This window comes from Chlorocebus sabaeus, chromosome 6 (genome assembly GCF_047675955.1).
Source record: "Chlorocebus sabaeus isolate Y175 chromosome 6, mChlSab1.0.hap1, whole genome shotgun sequence".
NCBI lineage: Eukaryota > Metazoa > Chordata > Mammalia > Primates > Cercopithecidae > Chlorocebus > Chlorocebus sabaeus.
Window position 1 is genome coordinate 62109280 of NC_132909.1, and position 15509 is coordinate 62124788.

The 15509-nt window shown below is 61.5% G+C and overlaps 1 protein-coding gene across 2 annotated transcripts; it reads right to left on the reverse strand.

The window, feature by feature from the left end:
* Nucleotides 1–324: 324 nt before the first annotated feature.
* On the reverse strand, nt 325–14045 carry BSG (basigin (Ok blood group)). 2 transcript variants are annotated; one of them, XM_073017194.1, is made up of 9 exons: nt 13862–14003; nt 5418–5765; nt 3902–4058; nt 2947–3029; nt 2640–2776; nt 2213–2489; nt 1378–1402; nt 1132–1199; nt 325–1036 (listed from the first exon to the last, which is right to left on the reverse strand). In XM_073017194.1, the coding sequence occupies exons 1-8, from the start codon at nt 13926–13928 to the stop codon at nt 1136–1138; spliced, it is 1158 nt and encodes a 385-aa protein (XP_072873295.1). In that variant the 5' UTR covers nt 13929–14003; the 3' UTR covers nt 325–1036; nt 1132–1135. The 2 variants fall into 2 exon arrangements, with proteins under 2 accessions (XP_072873295.1, XP_007992746.1); XM_007994555.3 differs by lacking the exon at nt 5418–5765 and having other exon boundaries at nt 13862–14045.
* Nucleotides 14046–15509: the final 1464 nt, after the last annotated feature.

Here is a 15509-nt window from a genome sequence, read left to right on the forward strand (position 1 = left end):
CCTTTGTCAGGCCCAAAGCACGCCGAGAGGAGTAACAGGCTCAGAGAAGACTCAGGTCAGTGCCAACCCTCTGCTGTGTGGCTCTGAGGCACGGGGTCGGTCCCAGCTGCCTTCCAAGTTCCTAGTCCAGCTGACAGCTTCAGACCCTGTCCAGCCCATGCCCCCAGGCCCCCAACACCCACTGGGGTCTCAGCAGACCCGTCCTCACACGTGAAGTCCCGGCACCAGACCCACCCCTGCTGTGGTCACCAGAGCCCAGGGTGAACATGCTCTCGGGCGACCCAAGCCCGTCAGGCACAGACAGGAGCCAGCAGAGGGTGAGGGTGGGGGTGGGGGCGATCTTTATTGTGGCGGTGGGTGGGACAGGGGCTCCCACTGAGTCCTGGTGCTGTGGAGAGTGGGCCGTCCTCGAGGGGCGAGCTGGGGAGGGGCGTCCACGGCTCTGGAGTCCCAGCGACGGCGCCAGTTCCCCAGCAAACCCTCTCAAGAGCTTCCCCCGGATGCACAGGCAAGGAAGGGGCTTGGGGGAGACTTGAGGCCGTGACGGGGTTGCCCTCAGTGTGGGCAGGTGAGTCCTCTGTGGCCAAGAAGTCGGAGTCGTCCCTGAGGCTGAGTCAAACACAGACCTGTGGCCTTCATAAAATTAAACATGAAAGCGCAAAAATGGCGCAACCAGACAGCATTGGCTTCAGACAGGCAGGACGCGGGCCCCTCGTGTGACCTGTGACCTTCCGCAGCCAGGGAGAAGGCTGCGCCGCCCACCCGCCATGACTCAGACCCAGAGGCGGAAAGCCACAGGCGGGCCGCGGCGCGGCAGCTCCCGGGCTCTCGAGAAATACTCACAAAGGAAAAAACCTAAGGAACAGAATCCTGAATGTAGAAAGAAAACCCTACTTTTTTTAAAAAGACGAAAGCGTATGATGGGAATCTATGGGGTGGGTTTTCTTTAAGAGGCGAGAACTTGGAATCTTGCAAGCACTGGGAGTGGACTCCAGCGGCGACGCAGACGCGGGGGCGGGGAGCGTCCTCGGGCCACCTGGGGACAGGGAGGGGCGTTCAGACTGGACCCACCTCCCAGCAGCCCACAGGCGGGACCCAGGAGCCCCGGCTCAGGAGGACCGCCCGCCCCACCTGGCTAGGAGGAGTTCCTCTGTCGGACTTTCTTGCCTTTGTCGTTCAGGTGCTGCCCGCTGCTCTTCCTGGGGCATGAGGGGCCACGTGAGAGGCTGTCTCTGACAAGTCACCCTCTCCAAGTCACCTCTGCCCACCCCGGCCCCCAGGACCCCAGAATACTGAAGCCGGGGGGCTCTTTGTGTTTTAAAGGCCTGGGGCAGCAGGCAGCTCCTTGGGACCCCGAACCCCACAGCTGGGACTTACAGGGGAGCAGAGCCCGCGTCGTCATCTGAAGGAGGACCGCCACCATGAAAGAGAGGACGAGAGAACAGCCTGTCAGAGCTGGTCCCACTCACGCCCCCGAGCAGGGACATCTGTGCTGCTGGCCCTGCCCTCAGTGACCTCCAGGTGGCTCAGGGCAGCGCATCAGCCCCGGCGTGTGCATCTTCTGAGGCCGAATGGTGCGGGGAAAACCCGCCCTCCCCACCTGCGGTGTGCTCCCCATGGCGAGCTGTGCCCCCCCCATGGCGAGCTGTCCCCCCCCAAGGTAAGCTGTCCCCACGGCCTCATGGGCCTCACTCCGGCCCCCCAGTGCTTTCCAAGAGCCGCCACCACAGGCCCACATAGGCCTCGCCCCAGAACACGCAGCCCGAGTGGCAGAAGAGCCGCAGGCGCTGCCGGAGCCAAACATGGCTGACCTCAGGTTCCCGAGCCCGATCGTGCAGAGGCCAGGACTCCCTGATACCATGGCCCTGGGCTCTTTGCAGCTGCCACGAGGTCGGGCGGAGCAGCAAGGGCTGGCTTACCACAGAGGACACTGGCTTGCAGCCAAGTGAGGGGGAGGGAAGGGTCGGGTGAGGCTGTGGGGTGAAGCTGCTGCCTCTTCCTCCTCCTGGGGTCCCGCTGCCCAGAGTCGCAGCTGCCCACGGACGGACCGGACGCTCCATCCCACACTGCCTTTCAGGGTCCTATCAACTCCCCGCCCGGGGCTCCTTGCTTCTGAGCTCTGGGTCAGTGGTGGGGCTGGCAGGGACTGACCAGGAGTGGCCCCGGACCACCCCAAGAGCGGGGCGTGTGGGCAGGAGGGCAGATGGCTCACCATCCAGGACGTCCTCGGGCTTCCGGCGCTTCTCATAGATGAAGATGATGGTGACCAGCACCAGCACCTCAGCCACGATGCCCAGGAAGGGCCAGAGGGCGGCCAGGTGGCTGCGCACGCGGAGGGTGATCACGGCCTGGTCGGTGCCCTTGGAGCTGGTGCCATTGCACGCGTACTTGCCGGGGTCGGCCTCCATGTTCAGGTTCTCGATGTGTAGCTCCGACCGGCCCTGCGAGGAACTCACGAAGAACCTGCCCTGGGAGCCGTTCACGATGACCTAGGGGGACCAAGGACAGGGGCTGAGCCCGGGACCCCGGACCTAGGCCCCTCCCCCGGTCCTGTGGGCTGAGCCCGGGACCCCGGGCCCAGGCCCCTCCCCCGGTCCTGAGGGCTGAGCCCGGGACCCCCGGCCTCCCTGGCTTCTCACCTGGTCCCCAGAGTCAGTTATCTTGTACCAGACCCAGTCGGTGACGGGGGGCAGGGACTCTGACTTGCAGGCCAGCACGGCCATCTCCCCCTCGCTGACATGTTCTGACGACTTCACAGCCTTCACTCTGGGGGTGCCTGACAGGAGGGATGAGAGAGAGGAGCCTGGAACCGCAGGGCTCCCCGCAGCGCGAGGCCTGTGCCCCTCCACGGAGCAGGGCAGGGCTCTGGGATGTGCCGGGTGCTTCAGGCCAACCGCTTCCCCCGACAAGTGGGCGGCGCCCGGCACCCCTGGCTGCAGGACTCACCGTCGAGCTGGATGTCGGCCCTGCCCGTGGGCTCGGGGAGGAAGACACAGGAGTACTCTCCCCAGAGGTCGTCGGAGTCCACCCTGCAACCACAGCAGGCGGTGAGCTGGGCCCGGCTCTGCAGGACGCCTCCCGGGACCCAGGGCTCTCCAGGGGCCCAGCCACGGCACAGTGAAAGTCAAACTGTCCCAGTCAAGTCTGAACGTCAACAAAACTCCTGGTGTCCCCGTACGGCCCCAGGGACAGAGCCAGGCTGGCAAGACCCTCCAGGTGAGAGAGCCAGCAAACAGGCCCCTCTCCCTGACGACGAACCCGTCACCTCTGGTCCCTGCTCTGCACCCCACACCCTGGGACTGTCTTCCCAGTGAGCCTCAAAACAAAAGGCTCTGTGCTCCCAGGGCGGTCCCAGCTCCAGTGATGACAAGGCTCTGGCCATGACAGCATCTGGGGGCTGAGCCGGGCAGGCCTCAGTGTGGCGCCCTCTTGTGTCAGGAGCACAGAGCCGGGGAGGCCTGCATGTGTGCCCGGGACCTGGCAGTGTGGTGCCCTTTGTGCCCGGGACCTGGCAGTGTGGTGCCCTTTGTGCCCGGGACCTGGCAGTGTGGTGCCCCTTTGTGCCCGGGACCTGGCAGTGTGGTGCCCCTTTGTGCCCGGGACCTGGCAGTGTGGTGCCCTTTGTGCCTGGGACCTGGCAGTGTGGTGCCCCTTTGTGCCCGGGACCTGGTGAGGGAGCAACAGGGACACCTGTCAGGACTACTGGAACCACCTGGCCCCCAAGGGCGCCCTCAGACCCCTCCCTGGGGTTTCCCTCTGGGGATCCGAGCGGAGCTGGCCCCTGACTTCCGCCTGGATCGAGCCTGGCGACCAGTCTTTTGTTCTCACGGACCACAGGCCACTCGCGGCAAGAAAGCTGTGAGAAGGGGCACGTGGTGGCATTCCGCGGTCCGGCACTCACTCGAAGTCCGTTTTCTGGCCGGGCAGTGTGTCCTCCTTCAGCACCGCGCCGCCTTTCAGCCAGCGGTGCCCGGTGACCTCTGTGGAGCTGTCGTTCAAGGAGCAGGTGAGGAGTGTCTTCGAGCCAATGTTTTCTACGGAAGTGGAGACTGTGCCGGCTGCGAGGCCCGGCGAGACGCGGTCAGCAGAGTGGAGGAGCACGGCCGCGCTGCCTGCCTGACCCCCAGGAACCTGTGGCTCCTCCCGGGAAGGGCTTGTTTTCACTCCCGAAAACACCATGGCCGACACCCCGAAGACGGGAAGCCCAAGGGGAACTTTGGCCGCGCCTCCGGAAGAGAAGAGCCACAAGCGCCTGCTGAGGCGGCCCCTTCGGGAAGGCGCCCTTCGCCGGCAGCTGGCGGGCCCTGGGCTAAGGCGCTGGCAACCGAGCGGCCCCACCTGGTGATGTTCCCGCCCGGAGACACACGAGGCTGGGACCGGGGTGTGGGGACAGACAAGGCACCACTCACGTCCCTGAGCCAGGACCAGGACATCAGGCCCTTGGAGCAGCCCTAGCACAAACTGGAAATTCCTTTCTAAAAACGTAGCCGGCCAGCGCAGTGGCTCACGCCTGTAATCCCGGCCCAGCACTTGGGAGGCTGAGGTGGGCGGATCACAAGGTTGGAAGTTTAAGACCAGCCTGGCCAACATGGTGAAACCCCATCTTACTAAAAGTACAAAAAAATTAACCAGACTTGTTGGCTCATGCCTGTAATCACAGCTACTTGGGAGGCTGAAGCAGGAGAATCGCTTGAACCCAGGAGGTGGAGGTTGCACTGAGCCGATACCGTGCCACTGCGCTCCACCTGGGCAACAGAGCAAGAATCTGTCTCCAGGAAAAAAAAAAAAAAATAGCCACAGCACCCCCTGGCCAAGGCTCCCATGCCCTTCTCTAGGAGGCACCCAGGTGGCTCCACACCCCCCGACCCCAGGCTGACAGCATCCAGCAGTGCTGGGAGCACCCGTTCTTCTGCCAATCCCCAGCAAGCAAATCTCTTGGTTCTTGGTCAGTTTACAATATTCCCATTAGGAACTGAAATGTGAAAATCCCTTAGAAATAGACGCTGCGAAGGACACAGAAGGTTCTGAGACCTGCAAGCCTGGGCTGAGCTTGGAGGCCCCTCAGGCTTGCAATACGGATGCTCAGGGAGGGAGCTGGGCAGGCGCCCAGGGGAGCAGAAAGGAACGGCGGAACAGACGGCACCAGGAGGGTCGAGGGGAGGACGAGGACCCACCTGCTGGAGGGCAGAGCCCTGCCCTCCCCAAGCCAGGCTGCCCAGCACTGGTGGTCAAGCAGCGAGCCCACCCTCTTCAGGTCCAGGCCCCTCTGTCCAGGTGGTGGGCCCATGGGGCACAGCGGGACGGAGAGGGGAGGAGGCGTCTGGGTTCTATGGAGCAGGAGCCGGAGCAGGAGCCAGGAGGCGAGTGGCACAGGAGGGAAAATGAAGGAGGTGGGGAGGGCGGTGCCTGCCACTCACGTTCCAGGACTAGCACGACTGCCTGGGCGCGGACCCACTTGACCCTGGGCGCCCGGGTCAGATGGTTGCGGTCCGGGTCGTTGCTGGCCCGGCACTCATAGGTGCCCGTGTCCTCCTCTGCAAGCGTGTCGATGGAGATGGTGCTGGCCGCGTGCCGGTGGTAGGTGGCGTGGATGTGGACGCGGTCCAGCCGGGCGCCGTCCCAGAGCTGGGAGCAGGTGTCGTTGGGACCGTGCCCTTCAAACCACCACTGGATCTCGGGCACCGGGCTGCCCACGGCCTCGCAGTGCAGCTCCACACTGCCCCCCACCCACCTCTGCTGGGACAGCGGCGCCTGGACGAAGCCGGCTGCAGGGAGAGCGCGGGGGCCTGTTAGTGCCCAGGGCACTTGGGAGGGCAGCCCCTGGGGAAGGCCTTGCCACAGGACTCCCGGCCAGGACGGGTGGGAAGCCACTTCCTTTCCGCGTGTGGGGAGTGATGGGGCCCGGCTGGAAAGAGCAAGGCACGGGAAAGACTGGGGGGGCCACCGTGGCCGTCCAGTCCACTCCTACCTCATGGCAGCCACGGCGGCTTCTGAGGGCACAACTGTGGGACCACACACGGTTTCAAAACACAAAACACATGAAACTGCGGAACAGCCAGGAGTCCTGAGCCCCGAGGGCTGCCGGGAGCTCAGCTCCCAAGGGCAGCGTCCTCTGCCTTCTGCCCGATAGCCCCACCCCAGAGACCCGGTGAGCTGCTGAGAAAAACAAACCCCAAAGCCAAAGGGGCAGGCGGCCTCTGTCCAGGAGCCCCTAGCCCAGCTCCTTTAGGGTGGCTCATGGGTGGAGAGCTGGTGTCCTCAGCAGTCTCTGAGGGCGGTGACCCAGAGAGGCGGGGCTTTGTGAAGCTGGGAGCCAGGCAGGGCCTCAGGGCCCCTCACCTCTGGCCACCCGCCACCCCTTCCTTCGAAATGCAAGGGAAGGCCCCCAGAGCCGCGAAGGAGCACAAGGGAATCCACACAGACCCTCACACTGTGCCTGGCACCCGCCTGCCAGCCCAGCGCAGCCCAGCCCAGCGGGAAGCATGGGGAGTGCCTCCTCGCCCCGGGACCTTGCAGCCCCCTCCCCACACCAGCCTCTGAAGTCAGGCTCCCCAGGCACCACCACAACACACACGTATACAAGGACACACACCTGCAGACACACACGCCACAACACGTACACGTGTACACGCATGCTCACGGCCCCGAGGCTGCGTGGCAGCGCACAGGTCACAGGCCCCAATGCCACAGGGACAGCAGATGTTCACACCCGACCACCGGAGGTGAACTCCAGGCAGGCGCAGTTAACAAGTTCCGGCAGTGCCATTTTCTTTTTTTTTCCTTTTTTTTTTTTTTTTTTTTTTTGAGACGGAGTCTTGCTCTGTCGCCCGGGTTGGAGTGCAGTGGCCGGATCTCAGCTCACTGCAAGCTCCGCCTCCTGGGTTTACGCCATTCTCCTGCCTCAGCCTCCCGAGTAGCGGGGACTACAGGCGCCCGCCACCTCGCCCGGCTAGTTTTTTGTGTTTTTTTTTTTAGTAGAGACGGGGTTTCACTGTGTTAGCCAGGATGGTCTCGATCTCCTGACCTCGTGATCCGCCCGTCTCGGCCTCCCAAAGTGCTGGGATTACAGGCTTGAGCCACCGCGCCCGGCTTTTTTCTTTTTTTTTTTTTTTGAGACAGTCTCACTCTGTTGCCAGGCTGGAGTGCAGTGGCACAATCTCAGCTCACCACAACCTCTGCCTCTTGGGTTCAAGCAATTCTCCTGCCTCAGCCTCCCGACTCCTGAGTAACCGGGATTACAGGCGCCTGCCACCACACTCAGCTAATGTTTTGTATTTTTAGTAGAGACGGGGTTTCACCATCTTGGCCAGGCTGGTACTGAACTCCTGACCTCGTGATCCACCCTCCTGGGCCTCCCAAAGTGTTGGAATTACAGGCGCGAGCCACTGCGCCTGGCTGGCAGTGCCATTTTCACAAAGGGATCTCCTCCTGGTAACCTACATTTCTTGGGAGTTAAGATTTCCCAGACTGCAAAACCGGCAGCTACATGCAGAGCTGGGCGAGGTGAGTCAGGGCAGGAAGCACAGCCAGAGGCGGCCCAGCTGGCAAGCCCCTTCCTGCCCTGCAGCGGCCCCTCTCCTCATCCTCCACCCTGCAGGGCTGCGCTCCTCATCCTCCTCACCCAGGGCTGCTAGCAGAGGGCTGGCCCCTGAGTCACCACACCCCACCGCCAGGCCGGGCAGGGCACACAGGGCAGAGGAGGACCAGGTGGGGGCCCCACCCACCTTCCCGGGAGTTCTGGGCTCCCAGGGACCATCTGCACCGGTCACGGTGCTACCGCTGGGTCTGCCACTTTCTCAGCGGGCGGCGTCCCTCCCAAAGGGACCAAAAGGCTTTGGACAGAACGACCCTGCGGCCCCTCCAGATGCTGACGGTGTTTGTGTCTGTACTGAAATGTCACTGGGGTGGGCTGTCTGGAAGAGAAAGCCTCCACAGAGGCTCCTCGGGGGCAATGAGAGCCCCCCCACCCCACCCACGACCCCATCTCGCTGGCCGCACCAGGAGCCTCCGCCCACGAGCACCAGGAGGACGCCCGGCGGCTGACACTCGGCCACAGCCCCAGAAAGGTTAGAATTCGATTCTGGGCACATGAGCTGCAGCCCATGTTCTCAAGTAAAGTCACCTTCATCTAAAAACAGCCGCCGCCTCCTTGCCCACTCGGCAGCCAGGCCGGGGCTCAGGGCCAGGCAGACCGCGTGGTACTTGTACACAAGCAGCCCTGCAGGATAAGGCTGCCTGCCCCCCCCCACCCCCACCCGCCCTCCTCCCCACCCACCCCCACCCGCCCTCCTCCCCACCCACTGCAGTGCTCGCACAGGAGCCGGAGAACAGCTCTGGGAAGTGGCCTCAGGCACCTCCCCTACCCGCCCCCACCAGCCGCAGCCAGGCACTCCCACTCCTGTCATCTGAAGCTCAGGGACGAAGCCCCCCGCCCTCCGCCCTCCGGACCCGGCTAGCACACCCGGCCCTCCCGGCCCTGACACGCCCACAGGAGACGTGGACGGCCAACCTTGGGCACTCACCACATCCAGCCGTGCCCCACCAACCCATAGACGCCCCCGAAGCAAGTTTCAGGAGAGGCAAACACAGTCCCAAATTCACAGAGCAAACAGCAGTGTCCACCCCACACAGGACAAGGCTGTGTGGCCCAAACCTTCTGGTCTTCACAAGTCAGTCCCCAGCAAAATTGGGGTTAAAAGCACAAACATGCTCCACGGACATGGACCCACTTCTCACCACAAACACGCACACAGACCCACTTCTCACCCCACACACACACACACAGACCCACTTCTCACCACACACACACACACAGACCCACTTCTCACCACACACACACACAGACCCACTTCTCACCACACACGCACACACAGACCCACTTCTCACCACACACACACACACACAGACCCACTTCTCACCACACACACACACACACAGACCCACTTACCACACACACACAGACCCACTTCTCACCACACACACACACCTTCTCACCACACACACACACACAGACCCACTTCTCACCACACACACACACACACAGACCCACTTCTCACCACACACACACACAGACCCACTTCTCACCACACACACACACAGACCCACTTCTCACCACACACGCACACACAGACCCACTTCTCACCACACACACACACACACAGACCCACTTCTCACCACACACACACACACAGACCCACTTACCACACACACACACAGACCCACTTCTCACCACACACACACACCTTCTCACCACACACACACAGACCCACTTCTCACCACACACACACACCTTCTCACCACACACACGCACACACAGACCCACTTCTCACCACATACACACACACACAGACCCACTTACCACACACACACACAGACCCACTTCTCACCACACACACACACCTTCTCACCACACACACACAGACCCACTTCTCACCACACACGCACACACAGACCCACTTCTCACCACACACACACACACACAGACCCACTTACCACACACACACACAGACCCACTTCTCACCACACACACACACACAGACCCACTTACCACACACACACACAGACCCACTTCTCACCACACACACACACCTTCTCACCACACACACGCACACACAGACCCACTTCTCACCACACACACACACACAGACCCACTTACCACACACACACAGACCCACTTCTCACCACACACACACACCTTCTCACCACACACACACACACACCCACTTCTCACCACACACGCACACACAGACCCACTTCTCACCACACACACACACACACAGACCCACTTACCACACACACACACAGACCTACTTCTCACCACACACACACACCTTCTCACCACACACACACACACAGACCCACTTCTCACCACACACACACACCTTCTCACCACACACACACACACACCCACTTCTCACCACACACACACACACACAGACCCACTTCTCACCACACACACACACAGACCCACTTCTCACCACACACACACACAGACCCACTTCTCACCACACACACACACACAGACCCACTTCTCACCACACACACACACCTTCTCACCACACACACACACACAGACCCACTTCTCACCACACACACACACAGACCCACTTCTCACCACACACACACACACAGACCCACTTCTCACCACACACACACACCTTCTCACCACACACACACAGACCCACTTCTCACCACACACACACAGACCCACTTCTCACCACACACACACACAGACCCACTTCTCACCACACACACAGACCCACTTCTCACCACACACACACACACACCCACTTCTCACCACACACACACAGACCCACTTCTCACCACACACACACACACAGACCCACTTCTCACCACACACACACAGACCCACTTCTCACCACACACACACGCACACACAGACCTACTTCTCACCACACACACACACACAGACCCACTTCTCACCACACACACACACACACAGACCCACTTCTCACCACACACACACAAAGACCCACTTCTCACCACACACACACACCCACTTCTCACCACACACGCACACACAGACCTACTTCTCACCACACACACACACACACACAGACCCACTTCTCACCACACACACACACACACAGACCCACTTACCACACACACACACAGACCCACTTCTCACCACACACACACACCTTCTCACCACACACACGCACACACAGACCCACTTCTCACCACACACACACACACACAGACCCACTTACCACACACACACACAGACCCACTTCTCACCACACACACACACCTTCTCACCACACACACACACCCACTTCTCACCACACACGCACACACAGACCCACTTCTCACCACACACACACACAGACCCACTTCTCACCACACACACACACACAGACCCACTTCTCACCACACACACACGCACACACAGACCCACTTCTCACCACACACACACACACAGACCCACTTCTCACCACACACACACACACAGACCCACTTCTAACCACACACACACGCACACACAGACCCACTTCTCACCCCACACACACACACACAGACCCACTTCTCACCACACACAAACGCACACACACCCACTTCTCACCACACACACACACACCCACTTCTCACCACACACACACACACACACCTTCTCACCACACACACGCACACACAGACCCACTTCTCACCACACACACACACACACCCACTTCTCACCACACACACACACACAGACCCACTTCTCACCACACACACACACACACACAGATCCACTTCTCACCACACACATACAGACCCACTTCTCACCACACACACACACCTTCTCACCACACACACACAGACCCACTTCTCACCCCACACACACACACACACACACGCACACACACACACACGGCGGCACGGCAGCGCTGCCAGCACTGCGGACTCCACACGCAGCTCTGGCCAGTAAGCCCCGGGCTAAGCTTTCCGATGAGGAGAAACGCTTCTCAGTCTCCTGCACAAGAGGAACAAAACCGTGACCTGCGCTACGCGGCAGGGATGGACCAAAGGTCTTTCACCCACTTGGCTGTCCAAATTAGCTCAATGTGGGAGCCTCGTGCTGCGCTTGAAACCCAGTCAAGCCTGGCTGGCTCCCACCACTGAGGCTGTTTCCACAGGGCTGAGGCGGTGGCTTATCTCCCACATTCACCTCGCCCGGGGGCTCCTATCTGTGTCTCCCCACAGAGCTGGTCGCAGTGCTGGGGCCAGGTCCTTGCCCAGGAGACATTCAATAAAGGGCCACTTCGGTTACCAGGAAGACGAAATCTCAGACGTGGGTCAGGAGTTAGCTGGCAAAGCCTCTGGAAAAAGGAGCTCCCTCCTCAGCCTCTGCCCAAGGCCCCCTATGGCTCAATGCCCAGGAGAGAGGCTCCAAGCCCTTGCTCTTGACCCTTCAGGAGCCCAGACCCTCCAGCTCTACACCTTGTTCCCAACACATCAGTCATTATAATTTTTTTTTGTCTGAGACAGAGTCTCACTCTGTCACCCAGGCTGGAGTGCAGCGGCGCCATATCGGCTCACTGCAAGCTCTGCCTCCCAGGTTCACACCATTCTCCTGCCTCAGCCTCCCTAGAAGCTGGGACTACAGGCACCTGCCACCACGCCCAGTTAAGTTTTTGAATTTTTAGTAGGACGGGGTTTCACCATGTTAGCCAGGATGGTCTCAATCTCCTGACCTCGTGATCCACCCGCCCCGGCCTCCCAAAGTGCTGGGATTACAGGCGTGAGCCACCACGCCCGGCCTTTTTTTTTTTTTTTAAAAGACAGAGTCTCCCTCTGTTACCCAGGCTGGAGTGCCGTGGTCCAATATCGGCTCACTGCAACCTTCACCTCCTGGGTTCAAGCGATTCTCTTGCCTCAGCTTCCCGAGTGGCTGGGATTACAGGCGTGCGCCACCACACCCAGCTAATTTTTGTGTTTTTAGTAGAGATGGAGTTTTGCCATGTTGGCCAGGCTGGTCTTGAACTCCTGACCTCAGGTGATCCACCCACCTCAGCCTCCCAAAGTGCTGGGATTACAGGTGTGAGCCTCCACACCCAGCCTCACTATAAATCTTTAACCCAGAACCAAATGGGGGTCTCAATAAAGGAAGAAATTTTCTATCAAGCAAGAAAGGCTGTCATGCTTTTCTCCCGGAAAAACACACCTCAATCCATTTCCCAAACGCACTCTCCACCCGCGTCCGCCCACCCCCACACGGCCCCTCCTAAGACAGCACTGGAAACCTAATGCCCGGTCAGAGTCTGCTAAAAACCACTTTCTCACTATTTCCTGCGCTGAATGGGGTGGCCAAGGCCCCTCATTATGACCTTGGAACCTCGACTCCCCACAGGGCTCCGTTTCCTCGCCTGTAAAGGAGGGGCGTTCAGAGACCACCACATTCTGTGTCCTGAAGCAAGGCAGAATCAGAGAGAAGGCTGGCGCCACGCGAGGGAGATTCTGCCTCCCCTTCCAGGCAGGGCGCCTCGAGGGAGCCTGCGAGGGCTTAAGAGTCTGGGAGAACACCCGGGGGCAGGTGCACACCCGAGGCAAGACGCCAGGGCTAAATCCCGTGAAGAACGGTAATCCCTTCCCGATCCGGAGGGCTGACCCACTCAGAGCCTCCGTGTGCGCCTGGAGGACAAAAGCCCCTTTTCCAGAAGAGAGCGCCAAGACGATCGCTCCCGGCAGCGCGGGCCCTGGCGGGGGCCCCAGACACGCCGGGGAGGGTCTCTGACCCTAACACGCGCAGGCAGGGTGGGCCCGTCTCCAGGCTCCACCCTCAGGCCGTTTTCCCCCGACCTGCGGAGTCCAGTCCCAGCAGGACAGGTCGGGCAGGCACCAGCCCAGCCCCTGCCCCGACTCCAGGCCAAAGGGGACGCTCACCCAGGCTCTGGGTCTCCCTTCTCCCGGCCGGAGGGACGGGCGGGCCACCTCCAGCCGCCTTCGCAGACGCCCTCGCCCAGATATCAGGCGAGAGCCTCCACCTCTGCCAGGGATCCCCCAACCCCAGGCCACCGAAAAGCAGGACGCCCACCTCCCTCGACCGAGACCGGCCTGGCCGGACCCCCTGGCTCCCGCCCCCAAGCAGGGGCTTCACGCCCACACACAGAGAGCGCAACGCCCGAGGGAGCCTGGCAGGCAGCGCCGGGAGGGACCCCCAGCCCCCCTCAAACCCTGGGACTTCACCCCCAAGCTCCACGCTGGCGCGGGAAGCCCCCGGGGCCGGCCTTTCGCACCCCAGGCGGCCCCGCGCCGAGGCCCCACGCTCCCGTTGGCTTCCGGTCCGGACCGCAGCCTCGGCCCGCGGCCTCCATTCCCGGCCCCTGCAGGACCGCACCCCCGCCCCCGGCCCGCTCCTCACCAGCCCCTGAGGCTCCGTGGGCGCCCAGCAGCGCCAAACTCAGCAGCACGAACAGTGTAGCCGCCATGATGTCTCCTCCTCGCCGGCCCCGCAGCCACCAACCGCCGCCAGCACCGCCCGCGGCCGCTATAAAAACCGGCGGGGGCGCGGACCGGGCGCGCGCACGCACGGCGTCATCGCGGGGGCGGGGCGTGCGGGGCACGCCGGTCACCCCGCCTGCGCATGCGCACACACGCACGCGCGCACGCGTCGGCTCCGGCAGGCTCCCGCTACGGAAGCCGGGCGGCGGCGCACGTGACGCGGCGTTGCTAGGAAACGGGAGCGCGGCCTGCGGGGACGCGGCTGGAGCCTGCGCATTTGTTCCTCCGCCTTTCAAAGCTGGAATGAGCGCGGAGCGGTGCGGCCGACGGGGTTGAAGCGTTCCGAGTGTATTACCCAGATTTGATCAGAGTGAAACCCGGGCCGGCCGCTGTGGCTCAAGTCTGTAATCCCAGAGCCTTGGGCGGCCCAGGCGGGAGGATCGCTTGAGCCTGGGAGCTCGAGACCACACGCGGCAACATGGCGAGACCCACCCTCTCTGCCTTTAAAAATGTATATATCTATGTGAACAGATTAATAAATTAGGCGGGAGGAAGCGACCTCCTCCGCCCCAAGTAAAAATACTTAAAAGGCACTCGAATCTGGATCTCAGAAAATGAATGATTTCTTAGTATAAACGTCCTGTTCGCCATTTGGTTGGGAAAACTGAGTTAAGAAACTCAACTTCTAGGTCAAAAGTTGTAAATCAACCCTACCCGCTTCGTCCCCGCCCCTTCTTCTTCTCTCGCAGGGGGCGCGTTTACCCCATTTTTAAAAAGTTTTGAGTCTTAGCCAACCGGGGTCCGCTTAGATGGCGGGCAGAGGACAGAACTCCCGACAGGGGCAGGACCGAGGACAGGAGCCCCTGCCTTTGTCGCGTGTGCTCCGGCGGCTGCACCCCGCGCAGGCGGCGCCCCCCGCACAAGTAAAGGGGTCTCTCCGAGACGTTTCCGAAGTGCAGGTTTCTCTCTGCGGGGCCGGCTCGCCGCCCCCAAACTTCCCATTTGGATCCCATTCTCTTTCGGGACAGGCTGGCGGTCACCTTTTTGGGGAGACGCGTCCCACTGCTTCACTGGGGGGCCCTCAGGAGCAGAGGATCGGGTCCCGCCCGAGGTGACGAGTGAACCCGGACTCTGAGCAACGCGGGTGGGAAGGACCCGGGAAGTTCCGGGGCGGCCAAAGTGAGACAAGGCAATATTGGGGCGCCCGAGGTGGGGGTGAGAAAAGTCAATATTGGGGCGACCAAGGTGGGGGTGAGACAAGTCGCTATTGGGGCGACAGAGGTGGGGGTGAGACAAGTCCCTTCCCACCCACCCCCCATCCATCCCCCACCCACCCCTCCTCCCCTAAACCGAACACTCAGTCCCTTCCCACCCACCCCCATCCCTTCCACACCCACCCCTCCATCCCTTCCACACCCACCCCTTCTCCCCAAACCACTCAGTCCCTCCCCCACTCACCCCTCTATACCTCCCACACCCACCCTCCTCCCCAAACCCAACACTCAGTCCCTCCTCCACTCACCCCTCTATCCCTCCCACACCCACCCTCCTCCCCAAACCCAACACTC